Source organism: Diplotaxodon limnothrissa, linkage group LG5 (assembly GCF_057381915.1).
Source record: "Diplotaxodon limnothrissa isolate DT_005_m linkage group LG5, D_limnothrissa_male_GT1.1, whole genome shotgun sequence".
Lineage (NCBI taxonomy): Eukaryota > Metazoa > Chordata > Actinopteri > Cichliformes > Cichlidae > Diplotaxodon > Diplotaxodon limnothrissa.
This window is the reverse complement of record NC_140600.1, coordinates 25,581,977-25,598,772: the sequence shown is the minus strand read 5'-3', so window position 1 is coordinate 25,598,772 and position 16,796 is coordinate 25,581,977. Positions and strand designations below refer to the sequence as shown.

The 16,796-nt window shown below is 39.4% G+C and overlaps 1 protein-coding gene across 1 annotated transcript; it reads left to right on the top strand.

Moving 5' to 3' along the window:
- Positions 1-1,310: 1,310 nt before the first annotated feature.
- Positions 1,311-15,523, top strand: rbm6 (RNA binding motif protein 6). Its single transcript, XM_085353337.1, has 23 exons — positions 1,311-1,397; positions 2,000-2,067; positions 3,260-4,772; positions 4,864-4,953; positions 5,071-5,140; positions 6,042-6,115; positions 9,021-9,095; positions 9,327-9,618; positions 9,726-9,883; positions 9,980-10,080; positions 10,183-10,252; positions 11,508-11,574; positions 11,671-11,720; positions 11,808-11,928; positions 13,078-13,175; positions 13,520-13,864; positions 13,958-14,107; positions 14,221-14,286; positions 14,363-14,593; positions 14,680-14,754; positions 14,849-14,946; positions 15,081-15,132; positions 15,222-15,523. Exons 2-23 carry the CDS (start codon positions 2,021-2,023, stop codon positions 15,315-15,317), a joined length of 3,939 nt encoding a protein of 1,312 aa, XP_085209463.1. The 5' UTR covers positions 1,311-1,397; positions 2,000-2,020; the 3' UTR covers positions 15,318-15,523.
- The last annotated feature ends 1,273 nt before the right edge of the window (positions 15,524-16,796 follow it).

Sequence of the window (16,796 nt, the reverse complement as noted above, 5' to 3'; positions counted from 1 at the left end):
GAATTTTAAGGCATAAGAAAGCATATGTTTTAAGTTAAAGTGCCTTAATATTTGTTGCAGTCATGTACGAATATGTTTCAAGAGGAACAACTTGATTACATATGCTTACTAAGTTCATTGAAATGTTTTAGCTGTTTTATTTGCGCCTCCGTTTAGAGTCTTTAGCCGCTGTATTGATAATTGTGTTCCGTCCTCTTTGACACTTCATTTAAAACACTGAAAACTAGATGTAGAGCATTCTGTGTGGAGTGATGTTTTAGTTGTTATTGTGTTGTAACTCGTAGCTAGTAAAACTCAGAGTTTATGGCAGAGTCCATATTCTGTACGACTATGTATATTTGAATTGTATGTGTATACATGTGTATTTTTTTTAATTGTGTGTATTTGGCAACCTTTAGCTGAGCTAACAAGTTGCTACAATGCTTGTGAATGAATAAAATGAGCAATACTCCTGTTGCTGAAACAAGCTGACATTCTTCTGAAGTTGCCCTTCACTTACATGATACAGTATTTGATATTTGATTGTGTGGTTATGTTTTGCTTTGTTTCTCAATTAGTATAAGAATCCATGCCTTTTGCCCAATGTCAGACCAGATCAGCAATTCCAGTAATATTATACCAAGAAAGTGTATTTAATTAAAAACTGTGATAATTGCTGACACAGAAAACAAACAATAGATGCAACATATGCAAACACATGCATGTTCATAAAATGTCCCAGCCAATATTTATATTGTTTATTGTGCCTTTAAGCTTTAGACTTTAGCATGGGGCTTCTATAATTGTCTGTGGTAAATTGGATTTTCAGTGATTTTTGAAAACTAAACTCAATTGGACACCCAATATGAAACATATTATTATTATTATTATTATTATTATTATTATTATTATTATTATTATTATTAGGCACTAACAAAAAGGAGAGGAGGAACTGTAGGTGGCAGAGTGGAAGATGCTTAAATTTTCATTTGAGGGACCAGAAAGGACAGGATTAGAAATTAGAAAGCACGTCATAGAGGTAAAATTAGAGAGGGATGGCTGAAATGGTTTGGACATGTGCAGAGGAAGGATAATGGATCTACTGGACAAAGGCAGTGGAACATGGAACTTCCAGACAGGAGGTAAAAGAGAAAGACCACAGAGAAAGTTTTGGGGTGCAGTGGGAGGAGATCATCATCATCTTCTTCTTCTTGTTATTATTGTATTTAATAACCGCTGGGTGGCAGCAATTCTCCCTGCATAGGTATAGTATAACAAAAACGAAGAAGACGAGTCTGCGCTGCAGCAGCTGTAGAAGAAGAGCACACGCCTCCATTTTTCGGCAGTTCGTTCAAGCCATCGACGGTCTGAGCGACAAATTCTCGCAGTATCAACTCTCAGCTCGAGGAGCAACCGAGGTGGGTTCCATACACTGAATATACACGTAATAATACTGTAAAAAAATAAGCCTTGGTGAAGGTGCTGCGCAGTTGGAAGCTTGGAAAACGAAAACGTCCTTTAATCGTTAGCCAAGTTACGTTAGCTTCGATAGCGTCACTCATCACTTACGGTAGACTGACTTTTGTTACAACGGTCTTACAAGTTAAAACACTGTCGCTGATGAAATGATTCGATGGTGTCGTTGAATTCCTTCGCAGTTCAATTAGTAGGACATCATTGTTTGTCTATGTTGTGGCGTAGTTTTGTGAGGCCTACCTATGGCTATAATTAGCGAGCCGTTCTTTTGTGGGCAACCATTAGCACTCACGCCACACTGCATGTTTATCCCGTGCAGCCATCTTTTGAAAATCATCTTTGTTTCGGCCTAATAGCGCTCTTCCTGACATATAAATGGACACTTTCACGTGACTGTGCATTCAAAGATTTCTGATCAGTCCTATTGGTTTTTTTTTCTGTCAAAGCCCAGTAGTTATCATCTTTATTATTAAATGACCGATGTACCATAGGTAGCTTAGATGGTGTGGATAATAACGCAAATTGGGTTTTTTTTACTCTGCAGATAGGATACTGACTTATAAGAATGTGGGATGGACCAGGGCAAGGACCACGGGGAGGACCACCCTTTCGGTAAACGAGCATCATTTAGTCATAAGCGCATACTGACTTTAAGATGTGCTATTGTGTATTTATTTCTGCCCAATTTCACATGTTTTTATCTGTAATGCTATTTGCAAGCAGTAGGAAATGTATTTGCATATTTGAAAGATTATTATATAATTATTGTAGGGTCTTTGCCTTACAACTTATAGCGCATTTAAGCGACTGCTGATGTGATTTGGCACTATCATTAATTTGAAAAAGTTATGCAATACATTTTGCTACCTACCTTGAACCATCGAATGTTTGTATTGATCTGGATAAACATATCCGCTCACTGTCAAATCTGGCTTAAGATTATCCATATTGCTATAGAGTAGTGAAGAATGAGGTCCACTCAGCACTACACAATGGGGGACATGTCAGAACCTTTATTAGCAAAAGTCTGTAAAGGCATTTCTCATGTAGACAAAGAACCACAAACAAATACATGTAGATAAGCACACAGACCTCTACTAAATATTCTCACTCAAATGTTTTTCCAAACCTATAAAAACCTGCATGCTAAATCTCCCCACACACAACAGCTGCTGTGTCATTTGGTGCTGGGACTAACTGGTCCTTCTCAGAAACGATACAGTTCCCACTCCTAGCCCAACACCAGTTGGTGTAAAACTATACAGCTGGTGGTATAAAAATGTAATCAGTCCTATTTTGAAAATGGAAAAGAATAAACATCTTAAGATGATATGAAGGTTATATGTGGTCAGTGATAACTGTTAAGCAAGTGAGGTTAAGACAGACATTCATTTTCTGAAATGTAAAAGTTGCTTTAACAAAGTAAATCCTCAGATTTTGTATATTTAAGTTTACAAAATCTACATAATACATATTCTTTCAAAGAATACCTATTCTTAATTAACATGCCACAACTTAAGGACTTTAAATTACCTATGCACACAGACATGCATGTGATACATTGTATTTTCATGTTGTCAACATAAAGCATAAAACTGTATTAATGTACAGATTATTGTCATGATGTACTATCCAAATAGCTTGATAAATTCTGATGCTTTTGCACTATTGTTTCATGAAACCCATGCTAATAAAGCCTCAGTGAATTCAATTAAACTGAATCATTGGATGTCACTTAGTTCTACCATGCTTGCACCTGTTTTTTGTTTTAAATAATATTTTAATAAATATTAATATATTCCAGTGGTGATCACCGTGGAGAAATGTTTGGGGGCAGAGATCGTCCCATGCCTGACTATAGAGGTAGAGATGGGATGAATATAGGTCATATGGGCCCAAGACCCCTTGATCTGCCGCCTATGGAAATGAGGAGGATGGATGGGCCACCCATGAGGGGGCGTGATATGGACCAACATGATATGCGAGGAAGGGAGCCAAACAGAGAGTTCTTCAGACCTGGAGAAAAGCCTGATTTCAGTCTTCGGCGGCACTATGAAAATTCCATTAGAGACAAACTTATGAATTCTTCAGGTCTCCCTGGGCCCGGCAGGAACTCCGTAGATATGGGAGGCAGGGGTATGCCGCCTCAAGAAACAAACAGGTTTATGGATATGAGGGAGAGGGAACCATTCCATTACGATATGCCACGGTTTAGCAATCCCAATGTTGATGGAAGAAGAGGGTTCCCCATGGATCAAATGGAGCGAAAGGATGGATTTATAGACATGCATGACAGACCACCAATGGGAGAGGCAGGTCGCTATGATATGGACATGGCTGCACGTGACAGGAGAATGATGGACACTGACAGGAGAGGAGGGCCGCCTTTCAATGCAAGGGGTGGCTTTGATTCTGATATGGATTTCAGAAATCGTCCCGGACCTTCAGCTGAATTTAGAGGTAGAGATCGATCTCCTTTAAGATTCGGAAATAATGATGTCCCTCCACAAAACAGAGGAAGACCAGACATACCTCCAGATGTCGGTCCTCCTAGGTCAGACTTTATGGGTGCAGTAGACACTATCAGAAAGAGAGAATATTCTGAGCAGAGTAACAGTCCCCTTATGGATTATCGGAGTGGTGAAGAGATGACACTTGCAGAAGAATGGAAGAACCGTCGAAAGGATAGCAACTCTTTCTTCAACAAAGGTATGGGTGGTGTACCTGAACCCAGCTTACCTGTAGGTTTTGGCCGAGATGTGAATATTAGGGATCCACCAGGCTTTAATGAGCGGGATAGACCATCTGTTGACTTTCCACGGAAGGATCTTGGCTTTCCTCGTGGTGATCGCTTTCCTCCCATGGGTCTACCACCAATTGGAAGCAAAGGCCCACAAGATCTTCCGCTTCCACAAATAAGTCCCCTTACTGGCCCTCAAGGAAGAGAAAATGAGGGTAAACATTGGCTTGGAGAAAGAGACCCAAAGCATATTCACAATAAATCAAATTGTGATGAAAGACCGCCTTTGGAGAAGAATCATCCTTTACACGAAATTCAGGAGCCAACTGATCGCTTTAAAGAGATGAAGGATATCCCACCAAATCAAGGACCTGGAAGGGGTAAGCTAGGGCCCGAACAGGACTTCCCAAGCAGCAGCACTATACAGGCAAGAGATCAGGACTATAGGGACATTGATTACAGAACAGGCTCTGGAGGGGTTTTTGACTACAAACATGAAGAACTTCAAGCTCCAGAGAAACTCCTTAAAGAGTCTAAACCAATCTCACCTTCAAAGTTTAGCGATTCTGGTTCCAAGGTATGTGTAATTTGTTTTTCCTCACTAGTATTTGTTTAACAATATATTGTATTAATAATATTTGAATATTTTAATGGCTGCTGCCTGAAAGGATCAAGATTACAGGAGTGCATCAATGGAAGACAACGTTTCCAATACTATATCTGTAACTGGTATTCCTAAGACTGCCACAATGGAGCAGGTAATTGAAATAGAAATGCAACCTTGTCTTTTACATTATCTATTTTTAAACCATACTGTGTTTTTAATTGGCATAGACAGACATGACATAGCTTACTCATTTTGAAATGTTTTGCAGATTCTTGGTGCTTTTGCAGCTCGTGATGGTGTGCCAATGCAGGGGATGAAAATCAAGAAGGTTGTGCCAGGTAAGAATGAAATTTCTTTGTGGAACTGTTTGGGACAGTTTCTCGCTAGTCTGTCCTGACGATTCGCTTTTACGACATTCGAACCTCCGCATTCTTTATTTCTTTACATTCTTGGTTGCTTTTCTTGTTGGTTGTCTCTGGTAACTTGCTCAGTGAAAAGAAGCAGGGGGGTGGGGTGTTTCTGCAATCCTTTTTCATGTTTGAGGACCTGGGGTCTTTGCCAGCGCTTAAAAAGACTTAGCAAGATTAAATATTAGCAGCTTTTGGAGAGTGATATTTGGTGACCCGTCAGAAAAAAGACGTGTGGCATGTGACTTGCTGAATGTGTCCTTCGGGGACGCTATCCAAGTACTCTGATCAGGGGGGAAAAGATGTCTGCCAATCTGAAATGGAAAGCCCGCTGCTGGCGCTTTGTTCATCTTCCTGATTTAAACATCTGCTTTAGTGTGAAAGTTTTCCTCAGTGGGTCGCTGTACACGCAGTGCCTTCATGATGCTGAGCTTTTTTGTGAAGATCATGTCAAATGTATCAAAACACCTCACAGAAATGGGTGCCTTTTTTTCGTTTTTGATTAGATATGAACACAAATTGTAAATTTTTCTGTCTCCATGGTGCTCTCTACTCAAACACTCACTTGCCAGTGGTTTGTCAAGGCTTGGCTTATCAAAGCCTTTCATGACGAGTCTGAAATGTCGTCAGTCATCTGAAGACTGATTAAGAAAAAAAAAAGGCATAAACTAAAAGTTTTCCTGAAAAGGTATGGGTGTCGGTAAAGGTGTGAAAATTCGCTCGCTTTGTCTCGATGTATTCACAAATGCATTCTTGTAATGTTTCACTGGGTGACTATCATTACTGGCATTGACTAACAAAAACCCATCTGTATTTCAAATGCTGTCCCCAGGTTACAGCTACGATACGGCCTATGTGGAGTTTTTAAACCTCGAGGATGCAGTCCACTTCATGGAGTCCAACAAGGTGGCCCATCCTCGTCACTCTACGAAGGCCATCTCTTCCATCAGGATTACTAGGGGTTGAGGGGGCATTTATTAAATGGGGAGGAAGAGAACCATGGAAGGGATTGCTTTAATTCTTAGTGAAGTCATCTTGGCTGAGGAGATGATGTCAGATGTCGACAGTTTAAGAGATCTTTTTTTTCTTATTATATATATATATATACATATATATTTTAATAGGTGGTCCTAATCTCTTTTATTAACATATCAGTGCTTATCCACACAGCCATAATAATGCCACAGATAACCTATTAAGTCGATCTAGAAAAAATACGACTTTAAAACAGTATGTACAGACAGTAACTGGTTTTCCTTTTATTGATTACTAGTCCTAACTTTTCAGATTTCAGCCATGATGTGCCAAACGAGTAACACTACAACGTATTTAACCAGAAACTATAAATATAGTTCTTGCATGGTTTAACGTTTGATGAAAAGCTAGTCTCATTATCTACAATGAATCAATGATTTTTAACATTTATTCTTTTTAAACTCGAACGTTTACTCTATTTGGTTATGAAGACCAAAGGAAATTTTTTGCTGCTTGCGACAAATGGGTGCCTTTATGTCTTGTGGTGGCATTTTGTTTTCAAGTAAGCAGCTGCAAGTTTTAACATTTTACACAGCAATTTTCACGGGATTTCCCATAAAATGGGGGGGAAAAGGAGGCTGATTGGTGCTCGTTTTCTGTACCGGCACCCTTTGAAAGATTCCAAGTTTGAGGAATAGAGTTTGAAGGCATATCAGAAGGTGATAGTCGGTTCATCTTGAGGCTTGGGGTTGAAAAACAGTATTGTAGCTGAAATGTAACTGATTGATTGAAGTAGCTGAAAGATGTCACTTTTCACCAGTTGACCGTATTTGTTTTGTAGGAGTTGTGTGTGGTGGCTGTAAGCTGTGTTGCTGACTGTCTTCATTCAAATTATTATTTTGGGGTCTTGATTGAAACCTTTTCCAGTTGTAATTTTAGGACAGGTAAAGCATTATAGTGAATACCCACTTATCTATAATGTCTGTAACTACTTTGCATTCGAGAGCTTTTAGCTGTGCTTGCAGCTTGGCGCTGTAGTTTGTTGCTTCACGACTTTGGTGCAAACTGAAATAAGTGGACGATATCTTGACTATATTATTTCAGCTGTTGTTGAATCGCCAAGAAAGTTATTTTGGCGTTTCCTCGTAATGAAGCTGTTTGATTTGTGATCGAGCCGCTGACTGTTCCTTTAGGGTCATTCATTATGTTGACATCTCTGTTTTTGCTGCTATGCCACAACATTTATTGGATGGATTCTCTGACTGCACAAATTTTCATGGAATGCCTGAAAGTGGGGAATACAGATTCACAAAGCTTCAAGACACAGTTGCAAACAGTCTTGTCTTCAGGTTTCTGCAGTATGTCTTATATTTTTGGTTCAATTTCATTTATCTTCAACTTTTTCTCAGAATGCAAGTCTTGCAAATTCTTGCTGGCCTCTTGAACTCATCAGTTATTTATTTGTTTTTGTGGTTTTCGATATCGGCCTTTGGATTGCTTGGAGCAACTTTGATCTTGACTTATCTTGGCCAGTTGGATTTTTGCTGAAATGTGTAGCTGTTTTGGCTCAAGTTGACTGTTTTGCTTTTCACCTTTATTACACCAATAACTTATTTATTTTTGTACATGTTCAGCAGCTTGTGATCGGCTCGTTCAAAAAAACATACGCCAATGGAATCAGTTGTCAGGTTTTAATGACAAATATTTGAATATCCACCTTGAAACTCCTGGGAGAGGAAAAGGATGGCTCTAGTTTTTGGGGGGTAAAATAATGGCTCTGGAATGAAGACACACTGGCCACATTCAGATGCATTTTTGACTTCCACAGTGTTATGGATGATAAATGGTTCAAAATTTGTAAAAACATTTATACGTACTGTAGGTTTTGCTTGGATACATCTCATGCAGATACAGCCTGGTGTTGGAAATGGGTTATTTACAGTGGCAATGTTTGGTTTGTACAACTCATCTGCTCAGAATTTGGTTCTCATCTAGAACTTTAGAGTGACCTTTATTCTTCCGTGGATGGCTGTCTTGTAGACCAAGAGTGAAATTTCTAATGTCTGGACCAGCTCTCTATATCTAAGTCTGCGTTATATCTGATTCTGCAAATGTGAGACTAGTGCAGTTTTGGTGACTTCGCAAGGAGCAGTGGGCGCCATGTGTCCAGCCTCCTACCCGCTCTGACTATGCAACTCTCTGGAGTGTTTTTAGTATTGACAATGCATCAAATGTGGACATATCTACTGCGTGCTCCATGTGAGAAAGGGACAACTGTAGATAATCTGATTCTAATGACACTTCTCAGACTTCATGTGCTGACTGTTTAATAAGGCTGGTGGATTGAGAGGGGAAAAAAATTGGCATGATCTCAGTTATTTTTGACAAAAAAGAAAAGAAAGAAAAACATTGCCTATTTTAGCTCTTCAGTTCGGGGTTCCCTGTCCTTTTCTTGTTTAATAGTGAGTTGCATAGCTTTGGGTTTTGGTTGGGCAAAAAATACATTTCAGCATGTTACTTTGGCTCAAGAAATGTGAGATTATAATGGCCCACATGATAATTTTATCTATTGATAGAGTAGTAATGAATATAATCCATAGACAGCGCTTATTTGTGGTCCCCTTTCAACTAGCTGTTTTTTCGGGGACTAATGACCCATGTGTAGCATGGGTCATGGACATGGGCTTTGCACTTTTTCATTAGTGATGGCCCATTTTGTCCTCATAGAAGAGAGGAGGGCTAAACCTGCCACAGTGCATGTTGGGTGTCACTGGTATTTTAGATATGAGTAACTGGGAAGTTTAGTGTTGACTGGTATTTTCTGTTCTTCTTTCAGGGGTCTATAAAGGTTGGCACTAGAACTACTTCAATTAAGTATATCCAGCCAGAAGAGTGTGAAAGACGTGTTCATGTGAGTGAATAAAGAATCTTTAGTTCTTCAGTTCAAAAAACAGTTTCTTCTGAATTATCAGAACACATTGATTATTGGGCTTACATTAATAGAAAACAGCAACAATAGTAACTTGTACTAGCTTATAGGAGCAAGATGACTTTGTAAATAAAATAAAGCTAATATCTAAGTAAAAGATGACGTGAAAAAATGCTTTTTAAAATTTATGGCTCGCATTTTCTCTTGCTACAGGAATCAGATCACAAAGTACCTCAAATCCAGGAGCCCCAATTGCCCATATCAGATGAACCTTTGGAAGAGCTGAAGATGAACCTGAATGGGTCCAGACCAAAGGATCCGATTGAGACCTTTTCTCATAGTCAGTGGCAGCGTAGCTCTGACCTCACTCCAGAGGCCTGGCAGCAGCAGGTGGACCAGCGGCTTCAACAGCATGATACGGAGCAACAGGCAGAGTCTTGGAACAACCGCAACCTTCCTCATCACCCCTCACAACAGTCTGACTCCGTATTTAAAGACAGCAAGAGTATGCGAACTTCAGTTTGTTGTCCTTTGTATCTTGATATGGATGAATATGTTTATTCAGTTATGTGCTAATACAGTTAAAGTAAAAAATTGTTGTCACTGTTACAGCCATGATAATAAAAAATGTGAAGTCCACAACAACAGTTGAGACTATCCTGAAAGCCTTGGATCCCTTTGCTTATTTGGATGAGAGAAATGTTCGTCTAGTGAAAGGCAAACCACCTGGATCAAAGTGCTTCTGCTTTGTTGACATGGACTCCCATGAGGTACTGCCAGATATCGCTACTTTTCCATTCTTGTTGAGTTTGTAATGGGGTTATTTGTTCAGTATCCGAAACATACCATTGTTTCTTCTTTTGTAGCAAGTGACACGTCTGGTTGAACTCCTCACTAAACCCAGGCCCCTTTATATCGATGGAGTCAGAGTATATGCTGAGGTTGCAAAACCCCTGAAGAACCAAAAGTAAGTAACTGTGTTGCAAAGATTTTCAAATCAGACATGTTCACTAGAAAAATCTTTACCTTTTTTTTTTTTCTTTTTTTTTTCTTTTTGGTTTTCCTTCAGTGTCAAAAAAGATGTTGAGAAATCAAACACTTCTATCCTTGGGTTTCCACCTGACAGCAGCATAATCGGGGTAAGTTGTGGTAATTATAAAAAAAATTATAGAAACTTGCATCTTTGAATGTTAAACTCATGAAGGGTTTTCTTTTTGGTTTTTTGTTTTTATTGGGAGCTCCAAGCAGTGACCCCTTCCTCAGTTCAGTAGGCAAAGTGAATTTAAGTGCATAATTTCATTAAGATCATAACAGCTTAAAAGGGTTTATAATATTAGTTCTGTACAAATACTACTAAACTCCAGAGCTTTGATTTCTAATGATGTTAATGACTAAGGAGAACACAGAACTCCAAACAAACACCTGGTCGCCCAGGTTGAGGTGATGTAGTTTGTCTGTTAGACTGCATTACTCGTCACTGAGCTACCATGCTGTGCTGTAAAGGGCAGCTACTGTTAAAAAGCGAAGAAGCAAGGTGGGAAAAATAGAGGGCTAACAGGAGGGTGAAAGTTATATGAAGGTAAAGTAGTTGGATAATGACAGTGGGGGAGGATGTGAGGATGAGAAGGGAGGTGAAGAAAAGTGGAATGAGAGAAGGGAATGATTGAAAGTGAATAATAATAATAATAATAATGGATTGCATTTATATAGCGTCTTTTGGGTTCCCTCAAAGCGCTTTACAATTCCACTATTCATTCACTCTCACATTCATACACTGGTGGAGGCAAGGTACAGTTGTAGCCACAGCTGCCCTGGGGCAGACTTACTGAATAAGATGGATAAAGAGGCTAGAAGGAAGGAGGAGCTACGGATACAAACCAGGACTAAAGACTGTTGTTTGTTTGGGCATGTCTGTAGTGAGAACATCCAAAAGCAGCGTGGGGGGCGTGCATTATGAATGAACTTGTTTGAACATCTCTGCATGATGTCTGGGTGAAGACACATGACCAAAGGCTGTGTGCTCATCAGCTTTACAGTAAATTATAAAGTCATATATTTAAAAAAGCTCCCTATTATATTTGTATATCTTGTGGTATTTAAAAAAATAAATAAAGTAAAATGAAAAGCATCACTAATTGACAAGTGCTGCCATGCATCATGATTTGTCAGCAATGAGTTACATTGACTATTGATGTTTAGGTGTTATGCAAAAGTATGTGAACAGGTATTGACTGCTGTTCTGCATCTTTATCGAGGTGGTAGTAGTTCTGGGGTTTCAAAAACAAATATCTAAGTAATAAGAGTCAGCATTATTAAATGTGCAGTGCTCTCTAATTACTGAAGCTGAAGTGAATGATGCAAACTCAGATGATCTATTTTCTTTCTGTGTTTTAGCAGCAGCAGTTTCCACAACCTCCACAGTTCTTGCAGCCACCTACTGGTGCTCTTACTGGAATGCAAGGTGACTCTTTCTCAGATACAGTCTAGTGTGTCTCTCCTGTTGGTTATAATTCTTTTTTTTTTTTTTTGTAATTTAAAAACTATTGTTTCTCCTCAGGTGTTGCGATGTCTAATGCTGCGCCGCCATTAGACCCCAGCGGTACCCTGGTAGGTTGCATACCAAAAGAGCAAAGTTGCAAATATGCTGTCTGAAATGTGACCATATAACTGTCTTTATTTTTCAACCCCTCAAAGGGAATCGGCTATCTTGCACCTCCAACTGTGGATCCATCATACCAGTTGGCTGGAACTCATGTGACCACAGAGTCTTCTGGGATGGCAGCTACCACAGACGGATCACAGGCCTACATTTATGGTTAGACGGTTTAAATGGGTCTTTTTTTAGGATCATCTACCATCCAATTAGGGCTGGGCGATATGGCCTAAAATCCATATCAAGGTATAATTTGAAGCATGTGTGGTAAATGTATATATCGCGATATATTCTTTTCTTCTGTATAACGTATTTTACACACTATAAGGCACACTTAAAATCCTTTAATTTTCTCAAAAATCAACAGTGTACCTTATGTATGAATTCTGGTTGTGCTTACTGACTTCGAACCGATTTTATGTAGTACACGGCCCAGGTCCCAAAGTCAAACAAACACTGCGGCAACACTGAGAGTTAAAACTGTCTAAATTCTTTCATATTTAATAAAATGATCAGCGTTGCTGCTTTACCAGGTGTAACAATTAAGTTTAAGATCCATGCATCCATGAAAACAGAATTTATTAAATTCATCGGAGTTCGAAGTTAGCAGGAAGTTAGCTCGCTAGTTTCCACTTAAACATGATATGCCATGTTCTGACTGAGAGATTTTTGAAAAAATTAAAACGTACAGCTCTGTTATCACTTCCAACATAAATGAAGACAGAAAACTAAACAGCAGTGACGTTTGTAGGGTTACTGAAGTTGGACTAGCGGGTATATAATGATGTACTACATGATTGCTAGCAAAACAGCTACGTTAGCATAACATTAGCATAGTGAAGCTGAAGGATGAACGCTAACCTTTTTCCACTGGATAAAAGTTAACGTGAGGGTTTCTGGTGGTTAGGGACACATGCAATCGCATGGAAGGATGCTATAAACGGACCAAACTTCAGTCAGGAGAACAACTGAGATAATCCATCCACAATACGAGGTTGGTGATTAATATACTGCAATAACATGGGAATAGAGCAGCTGCGAGAGAATTCAGCATTAATGAATCAATGGTTTGGAAGTGGGGGAAGCGCCATTTTTGGCTTTTCCCATATTCCAAAAGTGCTTCGTCTCGTAGTTATTACTGTTGCCCGGCATAATTTGCAGATGATACTGCTGTGCCCTAGAGCGGGAGAGTGGTATAGTCAAAAGCTCTACCGTTGGCCAAATTTATATCGTTTCTACCGTATACAGTTTATACCGCCCACCCCTACATCCAATGTATTTATGTTTATTCATTTGCTATGCTTACTCCAGGAGCTGAAATTCCAGACACGTCTAGCTACTTGTATGATGCCACGTCAGGCTTCTATTACGATCCGGAGACAACGCTATACTACGATCCGAACTCCAGGGTGAGCCTCCACACTGCCTAAAAAAGTGCAAAGTGAGATTAATCAGTGAGATTAGTCAGTGAGATTAATGATTGCTGTGAAGAATGTGAATACGAGTTTGTATGTTGTAGATTTCACTGCATAATTAAAACATCTACCCAGTACCTCCAACTTCTTTTTGAGAAGATGGATTGTTTAGGTGATTAAAAATTATGACCCAATCATTAAGTAATAAGAAGATGCTTTGATTTAATTTAGCAGATTTTTAAGCAACCCCAAAGGGAACTTGAATAGAGGTTTTAATTTTTTTTTTGTGTGTGTGTGTGTGTGTGTGTGTGTGTGTGTGTGTGTGTGTGTGTGTGTAGTATTTCTATAATGCTCAAGCCCAGGAGTACTTGTACTGGGATGCTGTGTCAAAGACCTATGTCCCAGTCCCAGGAAGTAACTCTGCAGATAACCAACCTGTTACCATGACGGCTGAAGACCAGGCCATTCTTTCAAACCCAGCAGCAGATGCTCCTCTAGAAATGAAGAAGCCGTCAGTGTCACTTCAGGCTTCAACGGTTCCAGCTCCAGTTTCAGCTGCCAGCTCAGCTCAGGAGCCCGGCTCAGTTTCTGGTGCTGCTCCGGACAAAGAAGGTGACGACTCTGCTAAAAAGGACAAAGAGAAGGATAAGGAGGAGAAGCCAAGAAGCCTAGCTGCTGTCAAGGTATCAGTTATGTAGCAAATCTGCTGTGCATAATGTTAAATAAATGTGTGCAGGGGGCAAATAGATGAGAAATGTTTTTTTTCCTATTTGCAGATAATGAAAGATATGGAGCGCTGGGCGAAGATCCAGAATCGTCAAAAGGAAACTGTGCGTGCTCCATCTCCTCTGCTGAAGACCGGAACAGACGACGATAAGAGGCAGTCTAAATCGGCCGATGCTGGTTTCGCTGTATTTGAAAGGAAGGTTAGGGACCCCCAAACATCATAATTGAGTCGACTCGATTTCACATGCAGGAGTAACAGCTATTGCTTTCTTTTGTTTTGTAATCATTTTTCCTTCTATTCTGTCATCTGCAGATTGCAGGTGGAGATGATCTTTTTAAGAAGCCCCTTGCTCCTGCTAAGAAAGACGAGAAGTCAAAAGTAAGATTTCCTCCTGGGTCATATTTTTGGTGTTTTGGTTATTCTCAGTTTAATCTTCATCTGCTTCCGTTTTCAGCGTCCAATGGGATCCCTGGGTATGCTGGCATCAGACTATGGAGCCGGAAGCGATGAAGAGGTGGAGGAAGAAAAGGAGGATGAGACGGTTAAAACCGCTCAGAGCGGCCAGTCAAAAGAAAAGGACGACAAACTGACTGACTGGAAGAAGATGGCGTGTCTGTTGTGTAGAAGGCAGTTCCCCAACAAGGATGCTCTTATCCGTCACCAACAGCTTTCTGATCTGCACAAAGTACTACCCTCTGACTTGTCTATCATCAGTTATTGGCACTGATACTACAAATTTAGCTTCTAAAACTTGCATTGTTATTTCCACAGCAAAATATGGAGATCCACCTTAAAATTAAGAGGTCAAAGAAGGAATTGGAGGCACTGGAGAACCAGGAAAGACAAGTAAGTGGACATGCGTGGAGTGGGAACGTTTGCAGAGGAGGGTATTGCGTGGATAATTCAGTAGTCTAAGTAAAAGTGATTGCATCCTCTACAGCTGAGTGCCAAAGAAGCACCCAAATCACCAGAACAGAAAAGAAGAAAACACCATCACTCACAACCACAGCATCAAAACACCTGGGCTGGGAGCTCCAGGTAAGAGGCATTAACAAAATGTGTTTATTGTGACTAAAATGGGAAACAAAGTAAATATTACGAGAATTGTAAAAATAAATAAATTTAAAGCATGCTTCTGGTCATATTTGCCTAACAGTGTTTCCTGTGTTTAGGGAAATGAATAAAGTCAGCGAGAGGCCTGGTTTAGGGGCGGAACCTGTCGCGGTAAGTGCGGGGTTTCATTTGATTGATTTTAGCATTATGAAAGGTTTTTGTTATCTGGACATCTTATTGAGTTTTTTTTTCTTTTCTAGCCAAGGAAGAAGAAGGAGCCTGTCGTTTGGGACCATGCCACCTACAAACAAGCAGTACGCAAGGCCATGTTTGCACGGTTCAAGGAACTTGAGTGATCTCATCTGAACACATCTTCTGTTTGATATGTGAAATGTTAAAAACATGCCATGGCATGAGAGACCTGTACAAATGCCTTTGGACATTATTACTGTGTAGTAAATGTGTATTATTACACATTTTTGTACACTGAACACTGACAGATAATGAGATCTTAAAAATACATTGCAAGGCTGCAATTGAGCTTAAAACCCCACACAAAAAACTTTATGAATTTTGTATATGAAGTGTTAATACAGTTTATTTGAATACTTTTTGCCCTTTTCCCCCCACTTTTTTTTTTTTTTTTTTTTTTTTTTTTTGTGGTCTGTATGTATATTTGTGAATGTGTCTAGATTGTCTTTTTCTCTCCCTGCCCTTTTAAAGAAATGTCACTATGGCGACGGTTTTGTCTTTAAAATGAACGATTTTTTTTACACTCTAATTTGAATGGTTAAAATTATTATATATGTGCATATTTTAAGTAAAAAACAAAAGAAAGAAATTGACCTCGTGTTTCTGTGTCTGTTGAGGTTCATGTCCGCTGCACACACATCTCCTGACCACTAGGTGGCAGTGTGATGCCGTGTTATATGTTGGTGTGAGATAATTGAATCAAGTAAGAATGCGTTTGATGTCTTCACCAACTTGAAGACAGCCGAAGGTCTCAAGTGGATGTGTATATTTCTAATTATGGATGCTGGTGAAGACCAGCTTTGACAAATTGTTTTATTCATTACAGTAAGTCTTGATTGTAGTTTTAATGTTTGCAATTTGCAGAACCCAGAACATCACCATCTCTCCTTTTATTGAGTTTAACTAAGACCTACAGTGGTGGTTCAGTGCCTGTAGAGGATTGCATGATGTGCTGGCATACCAGCTACTCTGAGAACAGGGAGCGTGAGGAGCTGTAATCAGTGTGACAAACAACAGATACAGCAGGAGGGAGCCAACATCCTATCACGTGTGCAAGAGCAGTCATGCCTTTTACTTTATGCTTAGTTTAGGGCCATAACTTGCCTAACTGGAAGAATTAATCGTTTGTTTTTGCACCCGTATCTTAACAACCAGCAGGTAAAGTAGATACAATTAAACTTACAAATCCACATAGTTAAGTGTAAACCTGATTTTGTTACTTGGAAACAAAAACATCAGGTGTTTTTGGGGTTTTTTTTTTTTTGGTTTATTTTACGCTCATTTTTGCCCGGCAATTAAAATAATAATAATAATACTACAGAAACACTTTTTTAAAAATACAGTTTTCATCGCCACTCTGCAGAAACATCTGTACAAATGTGGAGTCAAATTAAAGCCTCCGTTGCCCTTTTGTGTTCCGAAAACAAAGCAGTAGGTCTTTATTTGTACTCCTAATTTGCTTTCTTTAATGTGTGCAGCTTGACAACTTTTCTGTTTTGCTTAATCTACCAAATGTAGACTAACAGTAATATAATGTGACAGCTATCAGGATTTCCCACATACCAAGTTATTACGAAGGGGGA

What these genes read in the sequence shown, in the direction of transcription:
- rbm6 (XM_085353337.1), top strand. Translation starts at nt 2,021, where the DNA reads ATGTGGGATGGACCAGGGCAAGGACCACGGGGAGGACCACCCTTTCG. An exon ending in AGTGTGAAAGACGTGTTCAT is followed by an intron (nt 9,096 to 9,326) that starts GTGAGTGAATAA and finishes CTCTTGCTACAG; the next exon opens with GAATCAGATCACAAAGTACC. An exon ending in ACTACGATCCGAACTCCAGG is followed by an intron (nt 13,176 to 13,519) that starts GTGAGCCTCCAC and finishes GTGTGTGTGTAG; the next exon opens with TATTTCTATAATGCTCAAGC.